At 42.0% G+C, this 17,829-nt stretch overlaps 1 protein-coding gene and 1 pseudogene across 10 annotated transcripts in view; one reads left to right on the top strand and one right to left on the bottom strand.

The window, feature by feature from the left end:
• Positions 1 to 17,829, bottom strand: part of PER2 (period circadian regulator 2) — a 136,285-nt gene that overhangs the window by 13,504 nt on the left and 104,952 nt on the right. For all 9 annotated transcript variants that reach the window (XM_089780876.1, XM_089780872.1, XM_089780871.1 and 6 more), the window contains 7 exons: positions 14,269 to 14,425; positions 14,042 to 14,169; positions 12,200 to 12,403; positions 11,727 to 11,987; positions 7,051 to 7,901; positions 1,592 to 1,778; positions 536 to 728 (listed from right to left, as the gene is read on the bottom strand). In XM_089780876.1, coding sequence (XP_089637002.1) covers positions 536 to 728; positions 1,592 to 1,778; positions 7,051 to 7,901; positions 11,727 to 11,987; positions 12,200 to 12,403; positions 14,042 to 14,169; positions 14,269 to 14,425 — 1,981 coding nt within the window. The remainder of the gene's footprint in view (positions 1 to 535; positions 729 to 1,591; positions 1,779 to 7,050; positions 7,902 to 11,726; positions 11,988 to 12,199; positions 12,404 to 14,041; positions 14,170 to 14,268; positions 14,426 to 17,829) is intronic.
• LOC149523870 (uncharacterized) lies at positions 14,505 to 17,213 on the top strand (annotated as a pseudogene). The gene is made up of 2 exons (XR_016350369.1): positions 14,505 to 16,400; positions 16,523 to 17,213. The product of XR_016350369.1 is annotated as an uncharacterized LOC149523870 (transcript).

The following is a 17,829-nucleotide window of genomic DNA, read 5'->3' as shown; positions in this document are numbered from 1 at the left end:
TCAGCCATACTCCTGCGGGAAGGGCTCCCTGTAGCCAGCCTGGATGGGTTTCCAGCCCCTGCAGGGCTCCTGTGTTTGGTCCTCCACCAGATCTCTTTGGTCCAGCAACATTCAGAATGCTTGCTGGACCATGGATATTGCCTGACCAGGGAGTCCCAGTTGAGAGAGATTCAACCAGTACTGTGATTTGTGTACTTCATTTACCACACAAAGCCATGCACTTCAAGTGACAGAAGTCTAACTAGTCAGATTAAAAGGAATTTTTAAGTATACAATTGTCAGTCAATAACTGTACAACGTCCTCAGCCATTACCATAGTGGAGAACCATTTGAATTTAGTTTCTATAATTATCAACAATAACCTTTCTAACTTTTTAGGTTAGTAAATAGAAAGTACAATAAAAAAGGAGTAAGCTTGAAAAGCAACTGCTTAGCCGATTCAGGATCAGATAATCTTTACTGAAATAGCAGGTTCCCTCTTCTCTCCCTGAGTACCTCTGCAGCTTATACAGAAATAAAAATACTTAAGAGTTACCGGGATGGTATCTGGTAAGTCATCATAACAGCATCATCTGTGTTTGCCATCAGTAACCAGATGGGATCCTGAAGGACATATTTAATGAAATGTTCACTGTTTCCAACTTCAGCGTTCTTTTTCATATGATGATTATTTTCTGAGGAGTCTATGCTTCCAAAATATTTGCTGGTATGACTTGTCTCACTACTCCCTTTAAAAATAATAAAAAAAGCTTTTGTAATAAATATAAGATGTTCCATTTTAATATATTGCTTCAACTATGCTTATTTCCATAACAGGTGAACCCTTTTAGCCAATCAAAATGCCAGATGGAAGTGTACAACAGATAACCCCTTACAAGGCTCTGAGAATGTTATTTATGTTACCCTATTTTCTACAATATGAAAACAAGGAAAATTTCCCACAATATCTGTTGCTGCTGAACATAGAGTAGAAAGTCTGGAATGATAAAAAGGCAAATAGAATACATATCCATTTTCCTATTAGCTATTACCCAGAAAAAACTGCAGCTAACAAAGGAACTCTATTGTTAGTCAAAACCCAGTTCAAAATAGGGCTGAACATTTTAGAGGGAAAATCTAAACACAGGACAGTGTTTCCCCACAAGTTTTTTTTTATTAGTCTAAGATCTGAAGCTTTAGTTTTGATTAAAGAAACAAATATTTCTCAGTTTAAATTAGTTATTTTCAATAGAACATGAAGAAAAAATCATTTCTTGATCTGTCACAATTATCTCAAATATCTTCCTACCTGGCCTCACACAGCCTCTCTACAACTAAGATAGCATGTGTTAATGGTTCCAAATGTAGTCTAAAGAAGAACATTTAAATAAGAAATCAATGTTTCTCTATTTTCAATAAAATTAAAGCAGTCCAAGAAATAAAACTATGAAATTTTTGGCCATCATAAGATAATAACTGTACATTTTGTAAACAGATTAAAAATAATATGGGGTTACTGTAAAGCTTGCAGTCCAGGTGATATTAGCAATAGCTCACAATCCCCCTTCTAATGTTTCACAAGGCACAATTACATTCAACCAGTAAATGTTACCTGTTCTGCTCTCTGACATGACACAGCCATTGGATCCAGATCCTAATGACTCAGCAGCTGCTGATACACCACTTCCTGATGAAGCTGAGCCAGTGCCTGAACATGCATCCTCTTGAAGTAAAATATCAAGTATATCACTGGACATAGAGAGGGCATCACTATTTTGAGCTTCCATTGGAGAATCAATCTGAGTGAGCAGAAAAGTGAAATCGAGCTAAACATTTATGTTATGTACATGGGAAAGACTTCAGTTCTTTATATAAAGTTAAGCAAATATACCTTTTCATAGAGAAGAAGGACAGCTGCACAACCCACAGGTTGTCTGAATGGTGTATTAATTAAGCAGGTAGAAGGAAATTGGCTAATAGGTTGTCAGGTAATCTCTTAGTCAACATTTAGATTTCAACTACATAGTCTTTTTTAACACAAGTTAAAGCTTAAGTATCTCTCTTCAATGTCAGGAAATTGTCAGAGGGACAGCATTAATGTACTTTACTGTGCTGAAGCCATCTGACTTCTGCAGCATCTATGTTCTACTGGGATTGAAAGAAGCGGCATTTGCTACAGTAGTTATCACTGTCATTGTGCACACTGGTTAAGAGGAGTAATAGAGATGTAGCCATGTTAGTCTGGTCTTGCTGAAACAAAAGACAGGACTATGCAGCACTTTAAAGACTAACAAGATGGTTTATTAGATGATGAGCTTTCGTGGGCCAGACCCACTTCCTCAGATCAAATACTGGTTAGGAGGGATAAAAAGATACAAAGGAAGGTGCTACTTTACTATAAACATATTTATACTGGCATATAATTAGTGTACTCCAGGAATCTTAACTATATTTGTTTAGAATACAGTAAATCACAGTATTTTTTCAAATCATGGCTTCTGACAACACTGCAAATCCCACTATAGTTCACATGAACCCTTTGCACACAAGGCTGGAGGCACACATCTCTGTGCCTCATTGTGTATCTGTACAAGATTGTAAAGGGCGGAGTGGCCACAATCCCACCTTCAGCTGCCTTGCAATTCAAGGTGCATATTCCTGCTATAATTTTAAATAAGGGATAGGTCATAGAATCCACATTGACACTGTCTCACAAAGCCTGTTATTGAGAAGTAAGTAACCATTCTGGGATCATGACCGTGTGGAACTTCACAAGGTGGCCAGCAAGCAGTATTTCCTGGTAGCAATACATGTATAGCAGGAGGGGCAGTCTTGTCTAAATCAGTCAAACAGAAACTCAAGTACTGTTCCTCTGGACTTGGCATCTGCCCTGGCAGCTATGTCAAGTGCATAATGCATGACAAAAATTTGTGGGATACTCCACGCATCTTCCTTACAAATATCAGGAAATGGCAAGCACCTATAGCAACAGAAACCTGCGATCTGTGCTCTGGTGGAGTGTGCCTTATTGTCTGGAGGAAAAGGTTTGCTAGTCAACTCATAGCAGGTGTGTATTGACATTTATAGGCTTCAACTTTCAACACTCTGGATATGGCCAGGCAGAAGAGGAGGGAAGAATCTGAAAGGCTTAGTCCTATTGGATGTTTGCAGGGCCCTGCTGAGATATCTCAGAGTATGGAGCTTCTCTCCTCCCAGCAAAGAATGAAAATTCAGGAAAAAACTAGTAAGGTTGTATACTGGTTCAGAAGGAATTCTGAGACCATTTTAGGAAGGAATGCAATTTCACCAACATTGTGTCCCAGTTGAAGGATGTGTTCAGTAGGGATGTTAAAAAGCATTTAATATGGTAACTGTGTTGCCGCTAAAATCTTAGTGGTTACATGGTTACACATGCTGCCCTTGCCCACCTGCATCCCAAGAAGGTGGCTTCACTGTGGCAGTGAAGCTACCTCCCAGGAGTAGAGCCAGCAGCTCTTGCCTGCCTGGCTCCTGAGTGGAGGCATCCCTGCCTCACTGTAGTGTAGCTATCTCCCTGGGAGCTGGCTGAGTTTGAGTTTAACCAATACCATTAACTGATAAGCTTCATGGTTAAATGGTTAGTCAGTTACACTCTAACATCCCTAGTGTTCGGACATACATGCTTGGAATTCATTGACTTTCCATGCTGATGTGATGACTATGAGAAAGTCATGATGGCGAGGTGGTATGACAATCACTGTGATAAAAGTCTGAATGGAGGTCTATAGATCGCAGGAAGACAATGTGACGGTCTCCTATGAGAATGGAGTCTCTAACTGGAGGGCAAGGTTGAAAAATGACCATTAAAGCATGTCACAAAGCTTTCTCTGGAAATGGGTGACAGGATAGGATCACGTGAGGATTACTTGTTGTGTTCCCTCCCTCTGGGGCATCTGGTATTGGTCACTATCAGCAGACAGGCTACTGAGCTGGATGGACCATTGGTCTGACCCAGTATGGGCATTCTTATGTTCTTATGCTGCAACCATGTGTACTGAGAGCTAAATGCCAATCCTCCCTGTGTTAGGAGTGGTATGTCCAGAACCTATATTGCGTTTGGGGCTGCCCCCGTAGAAGAAAAATCTTTTCCACTTTGAGTGTTTGTTTTACAAAGCCAAAAGACCTCCAACAAAATTTCCTGAACTTATAGGGAATAGTCTGACAGCCCTACTGATCCAGCCAACATCCAGGTAGTTAGGTGCAGTGACTCTGGGTCTGAGTCAAGTATTTGACCCTGGTTTTGCGTAGGGATGTTAAAAAGTGGTTAATTAAGTAACCATGTAACCACTGCAAAAGCGACGCAGAGTCCTGTGGCACCTTGTAGACTAACAGATTTATTGGCGCATAAGCTTCGTCTTTGCCCACTTCGTCTTTGCCCATGAAAGCTTATGCGCCAATAAATCTGTTAGTCTATAAGGTGCCACAGGACTCCTCGTCGCTTTTCCAGATTCAGACTAATATGGCTACCCCTCTGATATGTGTAACCACTGAAAATCTTAGCAGTTACAGAAGGCCTGGGCAGAATGCAGCCCACCAAGCCACCAGATCCGGCCCACAGATGCAGCAGAGAGCCCCAGGAAGGTTCTCCGCTTGCCTCACCACACCAGCACGCTGCTCAGAAATGTGGCTTTGGGGCATTTTTTCTATAAAAAAAAACTCTTGAGTCTGGAGAGGAGAGGAGAGGAGAGGAGAGAAGAGGAGAGGGAAAACTTTAGGAGCTGTTTCCCCCTCCCAGCATAATCCCATTTGTCAGTTTTTGGCCAAAAACCGGCCAATGGGAGCTGCCTGTTTCAATAACAGGCAGCCACAAAGCACAAGGGGGCTCCAGAGCACATGGCTACTGCCTCTGTGTGTGTGGCGGGGGGGAGGGAGAGGGGTGATAAATCAGCCCCGCTCTGTCAGTGGCTCAGGGTTTGGTACAGTTAGCTGACTGACTGGGCAGGGCTAATTAATCACTAGTGAAGCTATGCTGCCAGGCAGCTTAGAGGGAACACTGACAGGCAGGGAGGCTGATTCTGGAATGGCTGCTGGCTGGTAAGTCTTCTGGCCAGAACCTGCTTCTTGCACTCCAATCCCTTTCCTTCCCCAACTGTCTGTCCCCCACTCTTGCTCCCTACTTCACATATCCAAATCTTCTGCCCCCCTCCTGTACCCATATCTCCTTCCATATCAGGCACCCCAATCCCCTGCCCCAGATCATAGTCCCCTCCTGCCCTAGCTCACAATCCAAATCCCTGCACCCCTTCCTGTACCCCAATTTCCTGCCTAGGTCACAATCCAACCCCCTGCTCCTCAGTCCAGTGCCCCAGGTCACAACTGCCTCCTTCACCCAAATTCCTCCTTTACCCCAAGCCTCCTTCTGCACCCATCCTCTATCCCAGACCTCACATCTCCTCTATTAGTATCATGGAAGAGTTTGGCCCTCTACCATTTTCCAAATTCTTACCCACCCTGAGTTACATACTGCGGGCTCTACAGTATGAAATTTATACTACAGAGCCCACCACACAGCCAGTTCCCCAGAGCATGCAGGCAGCCAGTGTGCACTGAGAGCTGGCTTCCGGCTACTGGCCTCACTCCCAGGGAGCCAGCTTGATACAGTATAAGCTTGATACAGAGGCAGAAACTTCTGTCCCCACTCCTGGCTCCACTTCCAGAGCCTGCAGTGTGGGGTGGCAGTTGGCTTCCTGGGAGCAGAGCCAGGAGGCAGCATGTAACCATTATGGTAACCGATAAGCTTATGCTTATCAGTTAACCATTTCAACAGTTATACTATTACATCCCTAGTTTTGAGACAGTATATCGGGACACATGGGAATGCATACTGGGAGGCTGGCTGGACATTTGCATGAGACCCAACAACTAAAGCAGCTTCAGCCAATAGGGGCTACCATAATGCAACCTTGCCTCATCACACCTATTAACCTGTGAATCAAGGGAATTGGTGAAAGAATATACAAGTTCTGAGACCAAATGGGAGGAGGGATAGCTCAGTGGTTTGAGCAATGGCCTGCTAAACCCAGGGTTGTGAGTTCAATCCTTCAGAGGGCCATTTAGGGATGTAGGGCAAAATCTGTCAGGGATGGTACTTGGTCCTGCTGTGAGGGCAGGGGACTGGACTTGATGAACTCTCAAGGTCCCTTCCAGCTCTATGAGATAGGTATATCTCCATACATATATAAAGGCTTCTAGAAGGGAACCTGGATACACCACCTCTGAAAAAATTAATCCTTAATCATCTCATTATTAGCCTACCTCCGTGTGTTAAAATACTATCACAACTAAAATTAACACCAATATGTTGATCCATGAAATGTAAGGAATCTGAGATAAAGGGAAACTGATTGATGGTTCATATAATTTTATTATACCAAGTAGATCAAGGAAAAGCTAAAAAGGTACAGCAAAACATATATGAATTGATCTCCTCATTTCATTTGTCAATGTACTGTACCTTGGATTTTAAAATACAAAAATATGTGCTTAAGTCCATAGTTACATTTCTACCTATTTTCCCCTTACAGCTTGTAAGCAAACATTTAAAATGATTAAATTGCTATGATTTTTAGAATCAGATTCAATTGTCTTTACAAAAAGAACATTGTGAATTCATATTAATAGAATAAAATGTAACTATCTTGAGAGATACACAACACATTTTCAAACCTTTTAACAACTTGACAAGCAGCAGTTTAAAAAAAATGAGAAGTAACAAAACCTCATGCTATTTTTGTTCAGTATAGAAACAAATTATTTCCCCTTAAGTTTAAAGTAATCTATTTCATGAGAATGAGTTTTTTGGAAATGTCTGAATTTCTGACCTAAACCTGTGGGTAGGTTTATATTACATTGAATCTCAATAGCAAAAAGCAAGCTGTACTGTTTTGAAAGTGATGTTATATAAATTACTCGAGACAATAAACTCAATATTAAACTGTTCTGAAGTATTTCTGCACATGGGCAATGAAGAATAGCTGTGTTCAGAGTGTAAAGATGTACTTTTTTTTCCTGGAAACTATATGCAATACTCACAGGAGAGGATCCTTTTCTGCTGCTGTCATCAGTTATGCTTTTGCCTGTGGCTCCTACTTCAATTGTAGCTCTATGACCACCAGCAACATTTCCACTTCCAGCACTTTTGGGGGTTTCTTCTAATTGCAGAAGGTTTAACTGTAATGGAGAACTGCACCGTGACTGGAACAAAGGAGGTGAGGCCTGATCTTGAGGACCAAGAAACTGTGGCATGGAGGAATGGGATGCATCATTTTGTGATTCCATGGCAGGTGCCTTTTCACTTTCTGCTGGTATTTTATAATGAAATGGTTGTGCTGGAAAGAAAGTCGGTTGAGGAAAAGGATTTGGGGCAGCTAATGTTGGCTGTGCTGAAAGCATTGTCTGTGAAGAGAAAGCAGGGTCAGCGGAAAAGTTAGGTTGGCAATTATAAAGTGTCTGGGGTAAATCATTGTTCAATTGGGTATACATATAGTTGGGGAGCACAACTGCTACCACTGGCGTTAGAAGAGGTGCAGAGAACTGTGACAGCTGCAAAGGACAATTATTTCCAGAATCTGGTAAATCACTAAAACCAGAAAGGCAAGCCTCAGGATCTGGTGGCACAGTTGAAAAAACTGGGAGTGGATATGCAGGCATAACAGCAGGGAAAGACATGGCTGAATGGCTAGCTTGAGAAGTATCTGATGGTGACGACCACGCGGTACTATTTAGGCCTTGCAGAGGGAATCGATGAGAGGGATTGGTTTCAGAAGTTGTACTATCAGAGGATTCCTTTGGTTTAATTCGTTTTGATTTTGATTTCCTGTTTTTTCCACTTTTCCTCCAGGAGTGATCTACTCCAAAAGTACCATTTCTTTGCCCACGAGTACCTGGAACACAGTGGGGAAAATATTACATGAAACTGAAAAATATCCCAAGTCATTCTCAGAAGCTGCTGAAAATTGTGTCTTTTGTTCTATTCCAACAGAATGGAACTGAACAGGCAGGGCTCAGCTTCACTCTCCCACCTCTGGTGCAGAGATTTGCAGAAGCAGCTATATTATCACAATTGCAAAGTAAGGAAAATCAAGAGAAGGAAAAACAGTTTTATATATAATTTTGTGCCCAAATATAGTCCCTTTGCTCCTTTGGCCAACAGTGACTTCAGTTTGTGAGGACCCCTAGAACTCTCTCACAGCAACTACAGTAAGAGGCAATTCTAGCTCACTTTGTTTTAGAGAATCACTATTAGAAAGGAAGCTGAAAACTCTCAAGCAAACAAGCAAAAGAGATGCAAACAGAAGAGGAGATAAATCCACAACAAAAGATATACTAAAACCAGAAATTTTTCTGTTTTTGTTTTGAGGAAAAGCGTACAATGGGAAATAAGCCTATGCAGAAGAACAGGTCGCTTAATTTTACACGGAAGACTAGTTTGTTTTTTAAAAAAGGAATGTGTGTCATAAGTGTCAAACATTTGAAAAATCTCCATTCACCTGGTGCACACTTGCCAGAAGGAAGGGAAATTTTTTTCTCTATTATCAATGGTGTTTAACTCTTGCTGTGGATTGTATATACTGTGTGTGTGTTAACGGCCACCATGGAACACATGCCATAATTAAAAATGAAATTCTGCCCTCTCAGCTGATTTTAACTCATCACCATCAAACTCAGGTTAAGTGAATACATTAGTTCCTTACAGCATAATATGAGGATCTTTCATTATTATTTTAATTTATCACTGTCACTCAATTACTTATAAGTGAATTTATCCATCAGTTCTAAAATGTGGCAGAAGGCTGCCCCTTTGTTTTTCATACAGGTTGGACCTCTCTTCTCCGGCACCCTGGACCTGGATGGAGGAATTTGCCGGACAAGGGGAGGTCCCCTGATACCATCCCCTCAGCCTGCTGCCCCCTCCCCGCTGCCAGCTTCTTCAGCGCAGTTGGGCTGTCTGCAGATCTGCCCCAGCTCCACTGCCGGGCACATGTAGACCCACTGCCGAATGGCAGGTTGTTTGATCGGCCTGTCGCAGCCTCAGCCTCGCTGCTATGTGACCCTGGCTGTGCTGATTCTGCCAGGCTGCTGGAGCCAGCTTCCTTTCCCAGGCTGCAACCCTGGCCCTAATGCCTGACAGCAGGCAGCCCCAATCATGCTACTGCCGCTACTGCCCAGGCTGCTGGGGTCCCACTGCTAGTAGACTGGCAGGGTTGCACCGGACTCCCAAGCTGCTGGCCCTCCTGCCCCGGTGCTCTCTCATGCAGGAATATCCATGGTTATGCTGGACCACACATTGCCAGACGAGAGAATCCCAGATTTGGGAGGTGCAACCTGTACTGAAGTAAAATGCACTAGAGTGCACAATTTCTAGGCATTCACATCCTGCCATAAAGAGATAACAGAATTTATATCTTTTTAAAATATTGATCATACATTCTGAAGTACTGAAAAGCAATTCTACACATATACATTTAAATATTTTTATGGATTTAATTCTTAATTGTTAACCTTTGAACAAGAAATTCATTAATGAAATGTTTCACCATTTTTCATGGCAACTTGCATAGTAGTACAGCAGACTCTTGGAGTTACAAACACCAGAGTTACAAACAGGCGTTAACCACTAGGGATGTGAACGTGTACCATGCACATGGTTAAACGATGCACCTGGGCGCGTAACTATATAACTGCTGAATTTTTCAGCAGTTACACCTAAATAAATGCTTTAGTATTGCTAAATAAATGTTTTAGTATTCCTATTAACCACGAGTCATTTGGAAATGAAAGCATGCAATCAGGAAGCAGCAGAAACAAAAAAAGCAAATACAAGTACAGTGTTGTGTGCAACATAAGCTACTAAAAATAAAAGGAACACTTAAAAAGATTTGATAAGGTAAGGAAACAGTTTCTGTGCTTGTTTAATTAAAATTAAGATGGTTAAAAGCAGCTTTTTTCTTCGGCCAAGTAATATCTCAAAGCTGCATTAAGTCAATGCTCAGTTGTAAATCACATCCTTACTATTTGTGGCAGAAGGAAGGAGGATGTGCTCTACCCTTTGTGTGCCTTCTTAAATCTCTCCAGATAGGGGATCAAAATCAAAGTCACAAATCTGAAAACATTAAGGGAAAAATACTCCTGCAGTCCCACTAAGGGGATGTATTTGGCAAGTTTAAAGTGCTTCAGTAGTCTAGCGCCAACTCTGGGGGTATGGGGAAATTGCTCTACAACAGACCTCAGAGGCCCAGCACTCTCCTCTGGGTCAGGGTTCAGTCTACCATTTCAGATGCGACTCCTGTAGTCTGCTGCTTAGGGAAATCCTGCTTTCCCTCCCCGCTAGGTGACTGCAGTTTAAAGGCTTTCTCATCATGAGTGACTGACGGGGCAGGAGAGGTGGGGTTAGTCTCATCTGTGGAGTCCTCTGAGGATACAAATGTTTACCTGTGGATGTAGATGGACACTGGGATCCTCTGATCCACAGGGTTCTATTTCCAAGACACACAGAGGTAAACAGAGAGGAATGGTCCTGTTGCTCCTAAGAGCCAGAATCCTATGCTGGCAGTCTAGCTGTACCACCCTCAGACCCAGCCTCTCCTGTCTGGAGTTGTAGTGCGCTGCTGGCAGTGGGGCTGGGAGGTACAACTGCACTATGGGGATGAGCTGCCGGTGCAGGGCACTGGCTCTTGGGAATAACAGGACCATGTTCTTCTTCCTTGCAGCCAGTGTCTCTTGCGTGGGGTGGCAGCAGTTATGTCCAGGGCTGGGGGTGGGGTTGGGTCTGAGCTCCTGGACCCAGAGCAAGCCAGGACTGAGCCAGGATACCTGCCCGCCTGGCTCCTAATACACTTTAAATGCAGAGCTACAGCAGGAGTAGGTCCCAGATCCGATGCAAGCTGGGTCTAATTTATGCTGCTGGTCAGCTGGCAAAAAATGTACTGGCAAGGGAGGGGAAAGAAAATGTGTTTAGTCTGTAGCATTAACCGATACGCTTTTGCTTAGCGATTAATCGGTTAATTGACTACACTATTAGGGTATGTCTACACACTACCACCCTAGTTCGAACTAGGGTGGTTAATGTAGTCAATCGAAGTTGCAAATGAAGCCCGGGATATAAATATCCCGGGCTTCATTTGCATCTTGCCAGGCACCGCCATTTTTAAATCCCTGGTAGTTTGGACTCCGTGCCTGCGGCTACACGCAGCACGGAGTAGGTAGTTCGAATTAGGCTTTCTAATTCGAACTACTGTTACTCCTCATGGAACAGTGTCCTCCTCGTGGAATGAGGTATAACGGTAGTTTGAATTAGAAAGCCTAATTCGAACTACCTACTCCGTGCTGCGTGTAGCCACGGGCACGGAGTCCGAACTACCGGGGATTTAAAAGTGGCGGCGCCCGGCAAGATGCAAATGAAGCCTGGGATATTTAAATCCCGGGCTTCATTTGCAACTTCGATTGACTACATTAACCACCCTAGTTGGAACTAGGGTGGTAGTGTAGACATACCCTTACATCTCTTCTAGAGATCGGTGTCCCCTCGCCATTTCACTTTGGGCTTTCTGAACATGAAGCCTAACTTTATGCAAGGAAATTTTGTGCCTTAAAATGACCCATGGTTTAGTAATTGTTTCTGAACCCGCAACATCTAAAGACATGTTTTTTTCCTGTTCACAGATTTGTTGAACCATTCAAACTAAGTTCAAAGACAACTATTTGCTTACCATGTTTACCAGGACGTCCTCTGGGTCTATCACGTAAATAATAATTGCAACGGGACTGAAAAATATTGAATCGTTTGATTTCTTTAAATTTATTCAAAAAGCTCTGCTCTTCTTTTTGTGTATGCACTGCAAGGATTTCCTTTGTAAGTCCCAGTTTCTTAAAAGGCTCCTTTTCTTGGTTTGCATGGGTAGTTCTGGATAGAGGGACAAGAAGGTGACTGTCTAAAAGTTCTGTTCCACTAGGACCATCTTCTATTATTTCTAGAACAAAAGGGAAAAATGAGGCGAAGTGCCATTAATTTTAAAATTAGAACTTTAGAATAACAGCACAGTAACTCTAAAATAGGATGTCCCTCCATAATATTCTATAGCAACAAAAAACACACACAATCCCATTGTAATTAGCTATTCCGTTATCAACCATGGTAAAATGTCTTAAATTAGGCTATTCATATCAATAGTAAATACTGTACCTAATTCAGGTTGTGGTTTTTTGTCCCCAACATGAACTATGGTGCTACTGTAGCTGCACTGACTGGTGAAAGATACAACACTTTCTGGTTTCCCAGGTAAAGCCAAAGAAGTTAAGTGAGCACCAACTACTGGAGGACCATTTGATTTATCAGATGTCTTCAACACAGCAGGGTCTATATGAGCTTTCAACAGCAATCTTTCTTCTTTAGAAGAGAAAAAGTTAATAACATTTCATTAGATGAAACATAAACTAATCTAAATAAAATTCAAGCACCTAAGTCATAAAGTGCCAAAGACTGAACTGCTTTTGAGAAGACGGCAAAGTTATTCAGATTCTGTTCATTCCCAATAGTTCAACAGTGTCCAATGTGTTTATATCAGATACTACTAGGGATGAAAGCAACTAGTTGACTATCCGATAAGAACAAGCTTATCGGATAGTTGAATAGTGACTTCACTATTCGCTCCCCCCCACCCCCCTCTATCAGCAAGGAGGGGAAGCAGTGCTGGGGGGGAACGGGCTTAAAAGGAGCCAGTGCTGGGGGAGCCATCTTAAAAGCTGGTTCCCCGCCAGCACGGTCTCTGCGGGGGCAGGGGAGGCAGAGGAATAGCGGGGGACTAGACACAAGCCAGGAATCAGCTGTCCTGGCTTGTACCTGGTTCCTCCCCCCCCATCCACCCTCACTGCACTTCAGTGTTTAAAATGTTTAAACAGCCTGCTGGCTCTGAATACATTTAAAAGGCAGAGCTGCAGTGGGGTTAGGTCCTAGGGCCTAGAGCTAACCCCGCTGTGGCTCTGCGGTTTCCTCTGCTTATCAACTAATTGATTAATTGATTAAATGCAATTTAACATCCCTAGATACTATCCCAGGTATCATAACCTATGACAGGTAACATAACCTATGACACTCTTTGAAAAAAAAAATTAAGCCTGAATTTGATTTTTAATCAGTAAGTGCCACTCAATTTCAACCTAGACATACAGACTCAAATGGAAAGATATTTTCCTTGATAACTGAAATTTACAGATGGTCAAAGAAAGAAGAATAATCCTAGGGAACTTAAACAGTATCATCTTCAAAATTATAAAAATAATAAAAATCAAATTCTGTCAAGCCAATTTATATATCCTTCTGCCTCATTTCTGTTTTCCTCCATTGCTTTCCCAACAATTACATCAACAATTTATAGCCATGAAGAACTCTATTTTTTAAAAATACAACATATCTTTTATTACTTTAAAATTGTATAATTACTTATAATAACCATATTCACTTTCCTCTTAATCAATTTGCTTTAGTTTTGACCCCCAGGAAAGTTATGTATGTACATTAATATGCTCAATACACTGAGTAATTGCCACACAAACATGTAACTGTTCAAATGTCAAAACAAATATAAGATTATTGCTATTTCTACTGTGATTAGCAGTCAAGGCCTTCAGAAACTTGCAATTTAAGGGAATCAACCATATCAATTGATAAAAATCAATCTAAAAATCTTAACCACATTATCAATCTATAAAAGCTGCAAACATTCATGAATTTCACAATCTTATCTAGCTTTTCAAAAATCAAACACTAATAATTGAGTACAAACAGATATTGAAATTGTAGAAATATTTCATCAATTGTCATTGATAGAGCAGAAGTTACCTTCAGCTAGAATTATTTGGAATTTTGATTTCACTGTCACTGTGTCTTGCTTGATATGAAACTGTCTAAATCTAACATACACATTCTTTCCACCTCCACCCAAAAATATAAACTTCTGAATGCTCTGCAAATAATTAATCACAATAATGTCATTGCTAAAGCCTAATTAAAACATTAAATTAATACCTGCTGATGATTTTATGGAATTATCAGCGGTTTTTTGCTTGTGATCATTAGAATCCAGTGAAGCAGCATTTGATGAAGGTTCACATTTTCTCTTTAGTGTACCAGGTAGGCTGCAACTCTCCAAGTACCTACATAATAAATGTTTAACAATATTAAACAAAAATGTTGCAAGCTTAGAGGTTAAAAACAATTTACATGCTCACAATACACTTTGGATGGCAGCCTACCTGATGACACCATCTAAACAACTAATCTGTTGATAGGAATACACAGGCTGTTCCTTCCAGGCCAGTTTCTCAGGAACCACATCCTTATGAGCAGCAATGGCAGAAGTATCCTTTTCAGTTGTATCTTCAATCCAAACACTGGGACAATTTTTTTTTTCTGTATAAAGATCCATGCTTATTACAAGCTAAACCTTTATGACTTTTAACATAAAACAGATGTAAATCAATCTCTTATTTATATCTTTCTTCTGAATGACTCAGAAATTATCCTTCATTAAAATATAGTAAAACCAATAAATATTGCAATAAAATGTTTGTGCCAATCACAAATTTTTCATATTCAACAGAAAATCAACATAATCATCATAATTTTAACTTAAAATTTAATTTGCATTACCATGCTCATGTACAAAAGAACTATATACAATGAATTGAATACTTGTTTTCACTCAGCATAATCAAAACAATTTATAGAGGCCAGAGGACTATTATGGATGTACAACATAAAGGAAAAGGGGTATAACCAAACTTTTTGTATGCCCAAATTTTAAATCTCATCAATGACAAGATGAAAGAATCTACAAATTTTTGGAGTTATGAGCAGAAAGAAAATATTTTACTTGTTTTTGTAACATTTGGTCCCTTTCTAAGTTTAGATTTTCACTGTAAAAAGTGAGAGCTCAATTCATTTGCCTCATGGTACTTGCTCTGAAAGACGCACAACAATTATCACCACGAGCTCCAACGATTTAACATTGACATAGCTGCCCTGGCAGAAACACGTAGACCAGAAGGAGGACAGCAAAGAGAAGATGACGGAGAGTACACCTTTTTCTGGAAAGGACCCCCAGCGGAAGAAAAATGAATTCATGGAGTAGCATTTGCCATCAAGAATGAATTAACAAAGATTCTATCTGAAGTCCCTGTCGGCATCAATGAGCATCTCATGACTCTCCACCTGAAGCTTGCCAAAAACCAACAGGCAACTGTCATGAGTGCTTGCGCACCAACTTTAGATGCCAAAGATGACATGAAGGAGACATTTTACACCCAATTGGACACAGTTTTGAAAGACATCCCCAAAGATTACAAGATTATTGTTTTGGGAGACTTCAATGCCAGGGTCGGAAGAGACGCAGATCTCTGGCAAACCACCATTGGAAAAGAAGGAACTGGCAACAGCCACTCCAATAGAGTGCTCCTCCTTACGAAATGCACAGAACACGAGCTTGTCATCATAAACACCCTCTTCTGCCAGATGAACAAATTTAAGATCTCATGGCAACATACATGATTGAAGCACTGGCACCTTATAGTTTATGTCAGTAGTATAAGGGCCCTACCATCAATCAAACGTTAGCCCCGCCCCCTGACCCCGGAAGTCCCACCCCCTGACCCTGGAAGTCCCGTCTCCCCTGTCACCTGAAGTCCCGCCCCTGGTGGGTAGTACTTCCGGGTCAAGAGGGACAGGTGACCGGAAGTAAAAGGATGTCATGTGACCCCCGTTAGGCCCGGCCCCTGTCGCCGGAAGTCCCGCCCTGGGGGTAATACATCCGGGGTCAAGAGGGCCAGGTAACCGGCAGTAAGGGGTGTCGTGTGACCCCTCTAAGAACTCGCCCCGCCTCCCTCTACCAATCAGGAGGGTTTTTTTCCCTGTAGGACCGCCCCGCGAATCGCTTTGACCAATCGGGGATGCAGTTCCGGGACCTGTTGACCAGACCGGAAGCGGGTCGTGTGACCCCTCTAAGAGCTTCCCGTGACACCTTCTGCCAATCAGAGCATAGCACTTCCCTATAAGTTCTAGCGCCACACAAAAGAGGCCATCTTGTTCCAAGAGCGCGTGTTTCAGAGAGCGTGCAAACGCTGAGCGGAAACATGGACTCCTTCACCAACTTTGTTTTGGTGCCAAGAAGAAAGTGCTACATCAGCGACAGTTCTGAGGAGGAAGGAGAAGTTGAAGGGAGCCCTTTGGCCCAGCCGCTGATGGATACACCAATATCTGACGCCGAAACCCAACCGCTCACGATGCAGCCCAACAAGCTAGATGGCCTGGAGGAGGAAGGGGCCTGGAGGAGGAAGGTGCCCATGGCTCCCAGGAGTCGGACAAGATGCATGGAAAAGAAGCCAAACAGGTAAATGAAAGACCAAAGTTGGGGCATCATGGGGTTAGGAAACCGGGATTTTGTAAACTTTAAAAAAAAAAAAAAATGACCAGAGCGTCTTACATTATTTCTTTCTGGCAATCTTTTGACAGCTTGACGATGCCTTTCTAGCTGACCGTCAGGCCCGGGACAGCATTGCATCAGACGAGGAAGATGAACTGGGCCCACCTTGCTTTTGCTCAACACCGATACAAAGCATTGAAGAGAACGCCAAGGATGACAGCCATGAAGAATTGAGGAGGTGGCTGTGCATTGACCTAGTTGAGCCAGTGCCACATCATAAGCATAAAAAAGTTATGCGCTCTATTGTACGCGTTGGTGTTTATACCGTCCTTAGTCACTGTCTTAGGGAAAAGCTTTTTGAGGACTGTGAGGGTTGTGTCATAGATGCGCCAGCCCAGCGGCACCATGACTGTTTGACTTGGACTCCAGAGGATATAAACTGCAAGCTCCGGGGCCTATGTGCTGAACTGTGTTTGGAAAGCTTATTAAATACTGTTATTGCCGTAGGTTATGCTATGCAATGTCTGTGCTTAACTCAAGAACACTTAGCACAAGGGGTGACTTTGGTAAATGCAGTGCAATTCAGTCAAGATCCTCACAGTGTTTTAAAGACCATGACCAAGCCAAAAGATGCCTGCTTAGAGCGTTATATTGAACGTCTGGTGCGTACAAAAAGTTACAGAACCCTGCTTAAGAAAAAGACTATTTGTAAGATGTCTAAAAGGATGAAGTTAGAGAATGGTGAGGGGACACACATGAGATATAAAACTTGGTAGCTGTAAATATCTTTTGAAAGGGGGCTTTTGTGACTATCTTCTGTCAGAAGGTTTGTGTGATCCTTACATGAGTAAAAGTTTTGGTGGAACACATGGTCTGTATATCTTTTAAATAAAATCATTTAAAAAAAATAAAGTTTGTGAGAATCCATTTTGTATAAAGGGGCCCATTTACTGAAAAACCCTGAAAGTGTATGGTAGAAACTCGGGGGAAGGAAAAACCCCTCAAATGTTTTGTTTTTAAATAAAAGGAAAAATTACCCCCCACCACCTCCAGTTAGGATTTATTAGACATGAAACTCAATGGTTTAACCAACCTCACTGAATAGCCAGGGGGCTCTAGTCAATGGTTAGGTTTAGGTGTGACCACTTACCCTTGTTGAGGTTAATGTTCAGTAATTAAATTTGATGGGTTGGATGGGTGGGCTCTAATGAATATCTAATTAAATAGCACCTCAGGAGTTTGCAGATGCTATTGGACAGTTTAAATATAACCCCTGGGGTTGGTAGAGCGCTATTGGCCAGTTTAAAGGACACAGGAGTTGGTAGAAACGCTATTAGACAGTTTAAATATGACCCAGGAGTTGGTTGAATGCTATGGGCTACTTTTTCTAGCCATT

This window comes from Pelodiscus sinensis, chromosome 10, assembly GCF_052426305.1.
Source record: "Pelodiscus sinensis isolate ZL-2025 chromosome 10, ASM5242630v1, whole genome shotgun sequence".
Classification (NCBI taxonomy): Eukaryota; Metazoa; Chordata; order Testudines; family Trionychidae; genus Pelodiscus; species Pelodiscus sinensis.
Note: the sequence above shows the minus strand (reverse complement) of the source record. Positions and strands in the feature narration are given on the sequence as shown.